General features: G+C 38.7%; 1 protein-coding gene across 5 annotated transcripts in view; it reads right to left on the minus strand.

Moving 5' to 3' along the window:
- Positions 1–14,641, minus strand: part of LOC140458142 (ELKS/Rab6-interacting/CAST family member 1-like) — a 917,474-nt gene that overhangs the window by 853,727 nt on the left and 49,106 nt on the right. For all 5 annotated transcript variants that reach the window (XM_072552282.1, XM_072552281.1, XM_072552285.1 and 2 more), the window contains exons 3-4: positions 12,232–12,648; positions 2,207–2,281 (exon numbers count right to left, since the gene is read on the minus strand). In XM_072552282.1, the coding sequence (XP_072408383.1) occupies positions 2,207–2,281; positions 12,232–12,648 (492 nt within the window). The remainder of the gene's footprint in view (positions 1–2,206; positions 2,282–12,231; positions 12,649–14,641) is intronic.

Raw genomic sequence — 14,641 nt, forward strand, 5'->3', positions numbered from 1 at the left:
CTTTGCATTCCAGATTTGTCTTTGGGCATCAGCCTTGAACTGTAAGAATGCTGCCTTTGTCAGCATCATTACCAAATCAGTCCTGGTAATAATGATTCTGAAATCCTACAGTCAAGGCACAGGAATGTACTTCAGATGACTATTTAATCCCACTGTCCTGGAACTACAAGCTGCACTTAGAATTCCTCCCTTTAATCAGACTACTTTAACTTTGAGATATTGATCTTCTATCTTTTGAGCCATTTTAGATAAGAAGTCAATGCTCATCACAACTGATGTGTTTAGCAACCAAACGTCCCCCACATGAGTCAAGTGATATAGATATAACATTTTGATTTTTGATAAACAAGGGCATTATTTTAGATGCCAGTGCTTTGATGTAGGATGCTGCCATGTAATTTGTCACAATCATGGCATGCTGAACATACATTGACTGCAGGAGAACATCATTTACAATAGTTAATCCCACTCTACTTTTTCTCTCCAGATATTGGAGCCATGGCCAACCCAGCATTAAATTTCTCCAGAAAAATGATCTTTTCGTCGTTGGGAATGGAATGAGGCCTTCATCAAGATTAGGTCAGAACTTGACTGCAAGGGAGATTTATAGACCAGAGTAAGAGCATAAGCACTGATGGCGTTGACCATATTGGTTACAGCTAAGCTGTATAAGAAGTGTCGTACATTTCTACAACCAGGCAGCTCATAGATTGTCACTTTGACGTATTGGAGAGATATATGTGGTCTGACAATTCCTTGAGTAATGCCATCGGGAGTTTCTTGCTGCTAGTTGGGACACACATGATAGCATTAATGGGGATAAAGTGCAGATCAAGTCCTGAATGACAAACAGGTGAAGGAAGACAACTGTGAAAGAGGGCAGAGACTTGCAAACAGCAATGTTATCCTGGTCACTGGTTTAACACATCTCTAAAATCTGACCATTAACCATCAAGATCACGTGGACACTGATTGTGACTTATGCTGTCATGTTAAATAAAGTCACATATAGGCTCTAACAGGTCTATTTGGAAAGTCATGTGCACTACAGAATTGACAACAGGGCTGTGACCAAGGGAGTCCCTAATCAAGAATTGATACCCAGGCAACGCGACATAAGCAGGAGGAACAAAATATCTTTGTGCAGCATCCTCTGTGGGTACTCCTCTCCCAGATGCCCTCTGCTCACTCCAAATGGGGCAGGGACTAGAAAACAAATCCCTAAAATACACTCTCCACTACTATGTACCACACTCTGGAGAATCAAAGTCACTATGGTCAAAGTAAAAAAAGTACATCTTTCAACTTAGACTGTCGGAACACTATGGAATAATCTGAAGATCAACCATCCAAAATGAAGATCTGTAATTGTAACATATGAACCATTGAGACTCCAAAGTGATACTGATGTTCTCAGCGAAAAGATAACACCTTCTCCTGGAAAGGAAAAGGCTAGCAGCCACAATATTATCCAGTGTGTTAGTTTGGTCATCTGGAAAAGGACCTCAGATGCACTACCAGAAATTCCCAGTTATATAAATGAATAATGTCATGCACAGAGACAGATGTCGGCTATTCAGCCCTTCAAGCCTGAATTTGATGCTAACAGAGTAAAGGTAGTTGAATAACTAATGTTACTTTCTTAAGTAATGGTTCCATTCAATCATGACCAGAATTTTGCTCTCAACAGTCACAGTCCAAAATCTCAAAACAATGAATACTACAAGCTCAATATTCAAAAGGGTCAACATTCAAAAGATCAGGAATCAAGTGGCTTTTCATATTATGTTTGTTACCAACTCAACTTTTATTCCAATTCAATCTCACACAAAAAGAAAATGTAACACTAGAAGTAAATGTCAAAACATATTTATGGATGTTGGAAAAAGGAAGTATTAATACATCATAACCTCTGTTATCCGAATGTCAATTACCCAAATTGCAGATTAACCGAAAAGACATCAAGGTCCCATAAAAACATTATCATTTACCCAAACAATCAGTTATCTGAACAGAATATTATCTGCCCGTCTCGAGATTGTTCTGTATACAAGTCCTGAGGTGCTCTGTCAAAGATTGTCAAACACCTTTGAAATTCATCAAACAGAAATCAACATTCCCCCTGCAAATTTAGATAATCCACTGAACCGTTATAGACACGCCAATATGATAATAAAAATAAACAAAAGTAAAGATCTTTATTTACCTTCATTTCAATAACAGTCTGCAGCGCTTTCGTTTTAGTTGATTCTGGAGCCACATCAATTCTCCGCTGAATATCCTGAAGAGATGAAGAAGGAAATGATGGTTACAGTTGACATTTAAGCCAGTATGATGTTTTCGAACTCTCTCTTTAATTCAGGGCAAAATGATGGGGATCATGCAACCAGTGCTGAAGTCTGCCTGACATGCCCGACTGATCTGCCTGTTATAGATTAAAAGGAAGGCTAAGATAGGGTTACAAGGAGATTAATGCAAGGAATTCACACTTGAAATTGTAAAAGGTAGCTATATTGTCACGAGAAAGATGAAGTAAGGTCTTCGCACTTGCAAACGGTATTTAAGATGCTGTTGGGAATTCAGGGTTTCCAGGTTTGAGGGAAGTGTTAAGAATACCAGGTTGCAAATACTGAATATCTCAAAAGGTCTGTTATTCTGTAAGGGTCCAGGAGAAGAAAAGTAGCTACAGGCAGCAAGAAGCTATGGTCCACCGCACGGGAATGAGTGTGTGCCCTCAAATTCCTGAGTAGTTAAAACAAGGTTGCAAGATTCACTTAGTTCTACCATCGCAGTAATCGCACGTAGTGAGCGGTTTCAATTAAAACTGAAAGAATTGTGGATGCGGGAAATCAGAAACAAAACCACAAATTGCTGGAAATCAGAAACAAAATCAGAAAGAGCTGAAAATGCTCAGCAGATCTGGCAGCACCTGTGGACAGAAATCAGAGTTAGCACTTCAGGTCCACTGATCAAGGGTTACTGGACCCAAAACATGAATTCTAATGTCTCTCCACAGATGCTGCCAGACCTGCTGAGTTTTATCAATTGTTCTGTAAGTAAAAAGGGAAAGGCTTTGGAGTTTGAAGCACAAGTTGCATGCAAAGATTGTGTTTAGAAAATCAAACCTTTAATCCTTTATTGTAGTATACCATCATAAAACATGACATCTTGCTGTATCATTCTTTCAGCTACAGATTGTTCTACTATAACACGGTAGTTGCATTCTTGCGTCAGCTCGTGCTCTAGAAAATTGCACAGTAGACATAATGGGGCCTACGGGAAAAATAGGTTTGGGACGAACTGCCAAAGTTATCAGTAAAAATCAAAACAAAAATAATAGTTGGTGTATTGTCCAAAATGAAGAGAATCTTGAAATCCAAATCTTTTCTCCTGCAATAATTTCCAAAATCATCCTCAAAAACGCCAACAATAAGGTCAGAAAAAAACTGCCTCATCATCTTTTGCTTGACCTGAAGTAAATACAGAGAGAGAATGGTCTTAAGGTAACCAGGGATAGAATCGCATGATAGCCAACGGGAGTTTGCATTTTTTAAAAAAAATCGTTCCCCAATTCACCAAACGCACTACAACCGAATTGCATTGATGAAATGCACATTATAGGAGAATGACGTGTATTAACTTTATAAAGGAGCTTGAATTTCCAGTTATCAGTTTCGCAAGAATATGATAAAGCTAAATTTATGAACTTGAATCCCTTCATGTTTGCGCTTTGATTCTACACTGAACTTTCAGTATGTGCTCAATGTTAGCATGTGCCTACTTCATCAGTGTTGCATCATCACTATCAAAAGGTTAAATATGTACACATGGTATCGTTTTCCAACAACACTGCAGTGTTGAAAGACTGCAACTCTCTGAAATGTTAGGCATAGTCAATTATATTGATGGGCACTATCTTACGACTTGGTGATTGATTCCCACCATTACATTCACCATGGAAATAGCTGCTGTCTGTACTTTACAACATGGAAAAGTTTATTTTTCACTTATATATTCATACTAATTTTTTGCCCCCGATCTCATAATATTGCCAAACAGAGATTCCTGCAAAGTTCAAATTGTTTACAAATCAGAAGGTACTTAGTTTGGGTATCCAGAAAAATCAACGCTGAACTACCTTCAAAGCCAAATTACAGTCATACAACATAAAAACAGGACCTTTGAACCAGTGTCTGTGCCAACCAACGAAAACCAAACCACACTAATCCCATTTACTTGCACTTGGTCCTTAGCCTATTATACCTTGCTTTTTTCATACCTGTCCAGATACTTAAGCGTAGCAAGAGTACCTGTGTCCACCATGTTCTCAGGCAGCATGTTCCATATTTCAGCCGCCCTCTGTGAAATAATTCTCTCCAAGATCTCCTCAAAACACTTGCTCCTCACCCTCTAAATATGCCCTCTGATCTTAGTCAAGTCTGCCATGGGGAAAAAATTCTCACAAACTACGGTCTATTCCTCTCATAATTTTGCATGCCTCCTCTGCTTAAAAGAAAACAAACCCAAGCCCTCCAGTCTCTCCTCATATCAACATTTTGCTGAATCTTCTCTGTATCCTCTCCATTGTAATCCTTCAGATAGTGTGGCGACCATCTGTGGTCTAACCAATGTTTCATGAAGTTGTAACACGACTGCCTTGCTCCTATATTCTACAACCTAGCTAATGAAGGCAAACACCTGTATACCAGACTAGAAGAGATTACTATGAAAGACTCTCCTTCTCAACCTCTCTCCTCAACTGTGACATGGTGACCCCACATTAAACTTCCAGTCATCTCTCTCCAATGAGAGAGCAATCCTATCATTTAGTCAGACTGTGGTAACATTATAGAAATAGGCACTTCAACTCATCCATGCCAACCAGGTTTCCTAATATGAACTACTCCCATTTGCCTGGTTTGGTCCATATTCTTCTATGTACCTGTGAATATGTCTTTTAAATGTTGTATCTGCCTCCACCACTTTCTGATAGCTATAATCAAATTTACATTGAGCTATGTACCCTATATAGTTGTAAGTTGTAAAGCCCTGCACTTGGAAGGATAAACATGTCAACAAAATACTTCCTGTTCACAGAATAAGAAAAGCTCCAAATTTTGTGGACAAGACATATCTGAGCAATTTTCCCACATGTACATTTATTCTTGTAACTGTACTGGAACTGCTTAGTTAGGAATAAAGCTAATTTGGGGCACCAGCCTTCAATACTATCACAACAATGTTATCAGAGCCCAAATCTTTTTTAGTATCCAAAGCCTTCAGGTCTTTCATATCAACGTGGCTGAAGGCTGGCAGCTGGGATCTGAGGAGAAGACTGAGATGTTTTGCCCAATTGATACTTCTGGCTTAGGATGCTTCCAAATATTATAGCCTGTATTTTGCACTGATTTGCTGGGCTTCCCTGTCGTGAGTAGGTGGATATTTATGGACCCTCCTCCGAGAGCGTCATCATTCAGAAAGAAGAAAATTCCAGATGAAATATTACACAAAATAAAACTAAAATGAAAAATGGATTTCTGGACATGCAAATTTGGAGAAATAGGGCATTTACTCCTCAGGCCGCTCCATCATTCAACAAAAATCAGGCTGATGTGATCCTGCAAATTCCATTTGCCCACCTGCCCCCATATTTCTGATTGCCTTACCTAACAGCCTTGCCTTAAAAATATTCAATTACCCTATTCTCACTGCATTTAGAGACAAAGAAGTCACAAAACACTCAAAAAGAATTTCCACCTCTGTCCCTCATATCCCCTAGTTCTGCACCACTCATCCACAAGAAAAAAAATCATTTCCAAGTCTGCTTTATCAAGACCACTGATACATCAAACAGGCCACTGGTCACGGTTCAAAACTCCAGTGGAAGCAACTCCAGCCTATCTAACTTATAAGCCCAGCAGCTCATTCCAGGTATCAAACATGGCAGTAAGCCTTATCTGAATCAACTCCAAAGCATTTACATTCTTAAGTAAGGAAACAAACTGCATAGAAGATTCGAGATGTGGTCTCAGCGACATTCTGTTCCTTTTAAGTTCAATTCTTCTCATAATAAAGGATAGCATTCCATGAGCCTTTAGAGTTGCTTGCTGTATCCGAATATAAACTTTGTGACACATACACCAGAACACATTGAACAAAGAACGAAGTACAATGGAGCACTGGAATAGGTCCTTCAGCCAAACAAGACTGTGTAGACACAGGATGTCTTTTAAACTAAAAACCTTTTTGTCTCTACGCAGTCTATATTCCCCTATTCCCTACCTATTCATATCTGTCAAGATGCCTCAAACACTGCTGTTGTATTTGCCTCCACTTCCTTCTCTGGCAGCACATCCCACCCTCTGTAAAAAGAGGTCAGTCTGCTGCTCAGAATTCTGCACTCCCTCTCTATTTAAGTAGTTCTGTTTTGTTATTCTCCCTGCTGAAGTGAATGACTACACATTTCCTCAGTATATTCCATCTGCCAGATTTTTGCCCGTACAACCTTTCTTTATACATCAGCAATCTTTTGTTCTCTTGGCAACATATTTTCCTACCTTTCTTTGCATTACCTTCATCTAATATAAATTACAAAAAGTTAAGGCCCCAGCATAAATTCTTGCTGGACTTCACGCGTCACATTGTGCCAATTAGCAAAAGATCCACTTTCGTATACTGTTTTCTGTCAGCCAATCCTTTAATAGTCCCAATATGTTACCCCGCCAATATGAGCTCTGATTTGGCCCAATGACATTTTATGTTGCATCATGCCAGTCCAAAAATCAAAGTCAACAGGCTCCCCTTATCCCCGTATTAAAAATTACAATCAATTGGTTAAACATCATTTGTTTTCCATAAAACCATGTTGACTCTTCCCAATGACAGAATTTCGCTAAATTTCCAGCTATAATCTTAAGTCATTGACTCCAACACCTTTTCAATGATAAACACCAAGCTAACTGGCTAGAGTTTCCAGTTTGCTACTTCATTCCGTAAGAATTCACTCTGATGGAGCCTTTTCACAATCTAGCAAATTTTGTGAAATTAACACCATTGCATCAACTAACCATTAGGTGGTGAGGAAGCCAACCTTCATTCTCGCCGGTGTAGCAATCGCAGATGCAACGTTCTACAACAGTAGTGGTAGAAGAGACCACTGCACACACCTCCTATTGTCAAAGCTCCTCTTCACAGTGAAGAAATACCACCACACTAAATGGGACAGACTTCAAACTGATCAACAACTGTGCGTGATTAGTGATATGACTCCACTTGCAAAAACATTACAGTGGCAGAGTTCAAAGCAATGCTGCACTTCATCTTTTTGTCATCAAGAATAACTCATTGGCTGAAGTGCTATTTTTCCCCTGAAAGCTAATCCCTGCAGAGAAATTCTTTTTCCTTGAAGAGTGAATGTGAAAGACAGAATGTGCACATGTATGCTTTTTGGGAATATTTCGAGGGATAAGCATTTATGCTTTGATATAATTGACAGTTTAGCTTAAGAAACTAATGCACTGCCTTTGATGAACTTTTGTTTTGATAATTAACCAATAATTGTGTCAAGAAATCTAGTTAATAAGATCAGCAATCTTATGTTCTCTAGGAGCAGGCACAGGGAATTCAACCCCTCAAGCCTGTTCCACTATTTGATACAATTAGGGTAGATCTCATCTTGGTCTCACTTCCTTTCCTACCCACTTTCAACCCATTACTAATTAAAAGTCTATCTATCTTCTCCTTAAATTTACTCCATGTCCTAGCATCTACCCCCATCTGAGGTAGTGAATTCACAGATTTTCAGAGAAGTAGTAATTTTACCTCATCTCTATTCTAAATCTGTTACTACTTATCCTAAAACTATGTATTTATAAAATTAAATCAATTTTATCAATTTCCAAGGGTAGAAAATTTAAGTTATCAGAAGTTTTCAGCTCTTCACTATTGCACTGATGTTTTAAACCCAATCTCTTAAGAAGCAGTGCCCTCTGTTGCTATGCTACAATATCACAAGTTACATAGCATATCTTAGGCTAATGCAAAGGTCAAGTATAGTTCTCATTTACATTTGAAGTTCAAGGTTCTCACAATTCAACTATTCAATGTAATCATGGTGCAATGGTAGTGTCCCTACCTCTAAGTCAGGAAGCCAATCTTCAAGTTTCAATTGCTTCAGGTGTGTAATAACATCTCTGAACAGTTGATTAGAAATTACCTCGTGTTGTTTAGCCTCCGAGACATCCACTAAACACTGCAGCAAAATCAGATCTGCTAAAATATATGAACTGTTCTTTTGAGAATTGGCAAAGAGCCTTGGTTTGATTAAATAGCCATTATAAAGATGCTGTTGCAGAGACATGATCAAGGTTGGGAACTAAATATTGATGCAGTAATCATGCAGGACTTGAATCTTGATGAATACTGAGCAAATAAAGTTTGTACTCAGTCTGGAGGAGCTGTTCATGAAACCAATCAATAGCTTTGCATACCAGTACCCTAACAAACTATCTGAAGGACTGAAACAAAACGTTTGTGGATGAGGAAAATCAGATCAAAATCAGAAAAGAAAATAAATCACTGGAAAAACTGTGCAGGTCTGGCAGCATCTGTGGAGACAAAGCAGAGTTAACATTTCAGGTCCAGAGACCTTTCTTCAGAACAAATCCCCACATTCTCTGTGCTACTTAGAATTCACTCTTTTTTTCAAAAAATGTTACTCATGATGTAACAGCCCTCAGCAACAGCTGCTCAACAGACCATCAGCTCCCAACCTCTCTGTAATGTCACTTCACAATTGTTTTTAAAACTGCACAGCAAGCCAATTTAGAAGAAGTGTTCCCACGCAGGTCCCAGACTGGTATTCTCTGAGGTGAGTGAAGGTTCCAGAGCTGGGCTGTTTTTAGATTTAGATTTAGATTACTTACAGTGTGGAAACAGGCCCTTCGGCCCAACAAGTCCACACTGCCCCGCCGAAGCGTAACCCACTCATACCCCTACATCTATATCTACCCCTTACCTAACACTACGGGCAATTTAGCATGGCCGTTATTTACTTATTACTGGATTAGTGGTGCTGGAAGAGCACAGAAGTTCAGGCAACATCCAACGAGCAGCGAAATCGATGTTTCGGACAAAAGCCCTTCATCAGGAATAAATTTTTATTCCTGATGAAGGGCTTTTGTCCGAAATGTCGATTTCGCTGCTCGTTGGATGCTGCCTGAACTGCTGTGCTCTTCCAGCACCGCTAATCCAGTATTTGGTTTTCAGCATCTGCAGTCATTGTTTTTACCTTGTTATTTACTTGTTGACCAGGGAGGATGTTCCCACATAGATTCAAGCTAGGTCTTTTCCAGATGGTAAGTAAATGCACGTAAGTACAACTAATCTTTTATACCGAAATTTTCTTTTCATTTGTTCAAGGGATGTGGGTGTCACTGGCTAGTCCCATTGTTGATCCCTATTTCCCCTCGAGAAAATGCCCTTGCGTTGTTACATCACAGGAAATCTGTAGTGCTTCCATAACATAGTGCTGGGGCACAGATGAATAATGATTGCAAGTTTGCATCTCTGTTGCTAGCTTAGGTACTGAAATAAAATATTACCAATTACTTAGACAGTTTCCCATTCTCGAGCAATATTTTGAGAAGCCAATTGGAGGACATAACATATTAGATGCTATGTCCATATTATGTAATAAGAAAGGGTTAACTATCAATTTGTCACAAAAGAACCTTTGATGATGAGTGACCACAGTATGACAGAATTTTACATTATGTTTGAAAGTGAAGTGGTTCATTCTGAAGCAAGGGTGTTAAGTTTGAATACAGGAAATTATGAAGGATTGGGGCACAAATTGGAATGGGAGTAGGTGGATTGGGAAAATACATTATAGGCATAACTATGCAATGGACAGTCTTTCAAAGAGCTTAGTCTTGAAATGTCAACTTTCCTGCTCCTCAGATGCTGCCTGACTGGCTGTGTGCCTCCAGCACCACATGTTTTGACTCTGAGCTCCAGTATCTGTAGTCCTCACTTCCTCCTCGCCTCTCAAAGAAGACGACTTATCATAAACCATACATTCTTTCTAGATGAAAATAAACTCAAAAGGATCAGTCAACTGTGACTAACAAAGGAAGTTCAAAACTGTATAAAACTAAAAGAAAAGGCCTATAAATTTGGAGCCTTATAGAATGCAACAAAAGACGACCAAAAAAACTGATAAGGGAAAGGGTGAAGAGAATACAATGCAATCTCGCAAAAAATAAAAACCAATTGTAACTGTTTTTACAGGTACACACTGGAAGTGTTTTCAAAAACAAATGCGGCTCCAATACAGACAGAATCAGGAGACCATCCTGCTTGACAGCAAGAAGAACAAAGATATTGTAAAGAAGCTAAATGATTATCTTGTCTCTGTTTTCCTGGAGGAAGATTCCAGAAATCTCCCAGAATCAGAGATCTAAGTCACTCGGGACGAGCTAAAGGAAATTAGCGTTTGTAAGAACATTGTATTGGAGAAATTAATGGGTCCAAAACACCATTACATCCACAGGACATCATGGTTCTACATCCTAGAATGTTGAAGGAAATGGCTAAAGCCAACTGGAGGACATAACATATTAGATGCTATGTCCATATTACATAATAAGAAAGGGCTAACTATCAATCTTGTCACAAAAGAACCTTTGATGATGAGTGACCACAGTATGACAGAATTTTACATTATGTTTGAAAGTGAAGTGGTTCATTCTGAAGCAAGGGTGTTAAGTTTGAATACGGGAAATTCTGAAGGATTGAGGCACAATTTGGAATGGAATGGAATCATCAACAAATTGATGATTATCTTCCAAAATTCTATAGACTCTAGAATGATTCCTGCAGGTTGGAAGCTTACAGATGGTACCTCATTATTTAAGGAAGCAAGAGAGAAACAGGAAACTAGAGATCCGTTAGCTTTACATCAGTAGTAGCGAAAAATGCTAGAATCTACTAAAACAAAGCAAGAGATAAATAATCATAGGATTAATAACGACCCGATTGTGAATAGTCAGCATGGATTTGCGAGCGCGGAGAGCTTTTAACGAACTTGGACTTTCTTGAATATATTACTGACTTAGATGTAGCCCCCTTCGATTTTCAGAAAACAGAGCAGGAATAAATAGTCTTTCTCACATTGATAGAGTATGACTAGTGAGGTACTACAATAATCAGTGGGTTGGGAGTCCAATTCTTCATAATATATTGTTTGGGCCCAAATGTAATCTCCAAATTTGCAGATGATACAAAGCAGAGTCAGAATATTTTTGAGGGGAAGACGTAAAGCAGCTTTAGAAGGATTTAGACAGACTTCATGAATGAGCATGAACATGGCAGATGGAATATATTGTGAAAAAAATGTGAGGTTATCCACTTTAGTAGGAGAAGCAGATGTACAAAGTATTTCTCTAATAGCAGGAGGTTGGAAGGTGTAAGCTTCCATAAAAGACCTAGGTGTCTGTCATTAAGTCACTGAAGGCTAACCTGCAGGTACAGTAAGCTATTAGGAAGGCCAATGAATTGTTTATTTAAGAACTTTAGGGTACAAAAGTTGTGAAGTCTTGTTTCAATTGTATAGGAGCTTGGTTAGACTACTGCCTGCAATTTTGGTATCCTTATCTCAGGAAAGATACGATTGCCATAGAGGGAGTGTAACAAGGTTCGCCAGGCTTGTCCCCCTCAATTTGGCAGATTGTCCTATGAAGAAAAATTGGGCAAACTGGAACTACTTCTCTAAAATTTCAAAGAATGAGAGGTGATGTCATTGAAACTTACAAAATGCTTAAAGGGATAACTAGGCAGAAGTAAGTGAGATGTTTCTGCCGGCTAGTGAACCTAGAACCACGGGGCTTAATTTAGTAGTAAGGTCCAAGATGAATAGCAACAATTTTACTTAGAGAATTGTGAACCTTTGGAGTTCGCTATCATTTGCAGCTGTGGAAGCAGAGTCTTTGAACATGTTTGCAAATTGATAGATTTCTGATTCCCAGTGGCATACAAAGTCATAGGGATGGGCTGAGCAAAAGGTGTCAAAATATTTATCAGCTATGATCACACTGAATCTCAGGCCGGTTCAATGGACTGAATGGCCTACACCTGCTCATATATCTTTGAATGGTGCCCTAAGTAAGGAAATCTGCACTATGAAAAGAGACACTTCAGAAAAATGGTGCTCAAATACAAAATAATGCTTACCTCTCTCAGCTGATTATTTTCTTTTTCTTTTTGTTCAACTATGTTTTCTAACTGGTTCACAAGCATTTCTGCTTCAGCTAATCGGCGTATTCGCTCATGGTCTTCTTCCATTACCTTTGAGGACAGTCCTTTGCTCTGAAGCATCTCCAACAGTTTCTTGATAGATTCATCACGGGCACTGAGTGTTTGCTTCTGTGTCTCAATACGCAGCTCCATCTCCTCCAGAGTCTTGCGCAATAGGAATAGCTCTTTGGCCTGACGTTCATGTTCAGTATGAAGGTGGTGGAAATTTTCCTCTGTTAGCTCAGCAATAAATGGCTCACTTGTTCTACTGCTGTTGTCCTGCTGAAAGAGTTGGTTCAAATCCCGCTGAATTCGGAGCTCATCCTGCAATGCCTGAATTGTCATTTGAAGGTGCTGTAATGCAAAGAAGAATAAAGTAGAACATTTCTTAAAAGCCATAAAACATCTAACTTCATACACTAAAGAAGTGACTGGTTTTCAGCGTTAAATTTCAACATTTGCCCAGAATAAATTATGCAGTTATGTTGCTCAATTACTCAATTATCAAGGAAATGACACAAACACAAATTAGATGCATATAAGATTAGCATACTATAGGTCTGATGATAGGCAAATCAATATAATGATGAAGATCTCCTTGCTCCAAGCATTTTTGGTCTCCAATAAAACAACAGCAGAGCAATCAAATACCTTATTTGGATGGCTATTAACTACTGATCATTACCTGCAACACAAGATCTTATAGTCACTTTTATGAAGGGCAGATTAACACTGCATTGGAACTGCACACTATGTAATTTGCCTTGTTACCCCTATTTGCAATGAATTGGTTCCCTGGGAATGTGGCCCCCAAACACAGAGTTTCTTGCAGGGTGACAGTTTGAAAGTAGCTTATGGTTTGGCCAGGATAGATTTCAATATCAACCTGGTATATTCTTGATGCTGGTCACATTGTGCAGCTTTGTTGTTCCTGAGAAAATCCACTTGCTAATGGATTTTAACTGTTTATATCATGAGCCAGTGTTCAACCACCTTTTTTGACAGCAGGCATACAGTTGGAAAGTTTACTTTAGTGACAGCTGTTATCTGCCACCAAACAGTCAAGCCATCAAGAAAAGTCTCACCAAAGACACAGAACATCTGAAATTAAATGACTCCTGCCCCATTTTTAAAAACCTGACCATCACAAATGTCGACACTCACTAAAATGACCTATGGCCCAGCATCATAATGCAGCTTAAAGCACACCCAACAGTTTAAATTTGCACACAGAAATTGTTAGAAATATCAGCAGGACTTGCAGCAACTGTGGAGAGAGAAAAAGCAATGTTAATGTTTCAGGTCAATTGACCCTTCTTCTGAAGAACTCAAAACAGTACAAGCTCTGAACTGGGAGAAGACCAGTTTTACAAAGCAGAACTATGACTGAGCTAACTCAAACAGAGAAATAAGCAGCTAGATAAATCAGTGGCACAGTATTTGAAGGCATTCAAGGAACAGATGGAGAGAGTTCAAAACAAGTATGTTCCCAATTCGAAAGGATTGGGGTTCCCAAATCTCCAAGCAAGCATGCACAACAACATTTAAGAATAAATTCAAGTTAGCAAGAAATCATGAGAAGCAGTATTTTCTAAATTCTAATTTAATAGAATCTAAACGCAATTACAATCCCTGCAGAGACTGATTAATTTTAAAATCTTTTGAATTCCAGTGACCAACAGGAAGAAAAAGATGACGAGGGTTTAAACTTAACCTAAAAACATTGAACTGCTTAGAGAATAGGCAATTTATATTCTAAACAGTTTGACATGACACTGGATGCAAAGAGTGGATTTTTTCACATTCACAGTACTTTCATAAGCACATCTGAAAATGATTTAACTATTTTAGCTATATTTTTAACAATATAATGAAGCAAATTTCAAAATTATGATGAGCATGCTGTGAAAATATGCGCTAGCTAGGTAAGAGGTCAATCACTCAATCATCAGACCAACTTCTGACATTCCTTTTTATCAATACAAAGAATTTTCTTTCAGGGAAGGCGGCATTGATAATGAAACTCAACATCATTTTCAGTGTGCCAGCACTTCGACTGACTGAGAAACAGGACCTCAATCCCAGTTCCAAATTACTGATCTGCAGAATAGCAGTGTTAATTGCCCTCCAGCATGCATCAGAGCTTTGGATAATGTTTAGCAAAGACTTCAAATCATTGGAGAAATATCATCAGCATTATCTCTGAAAAATCACGCAAATACACGGGAGGATTCGCATCCAATATCAGTGTCTTAGCTCAAGCCAATAACTGCAACATTGAGAGTTTGGTTGTGGTTATAGCTCTTTGCAAGCTTACTTACTCACTATTTCTCTTTTTAATCAAATC

The sequence above is a fragment of the Chiloscyllium punctatum genome, chromosome 32 (assembly GCF_047496795.1).
Source record: "Chiloscyllium punctatum isolate Juve2018m chromosome 32, sChiPun1.3, whole genome shotgun sequence".
Classification (NCBI taxonomy): Eukaryota; Metazoa; Chordata; class Chondrichthyes; order Orectolobiformes; family Hemiscylliidae; genus Chiloscyllium; species Chiloscyllium punctatum.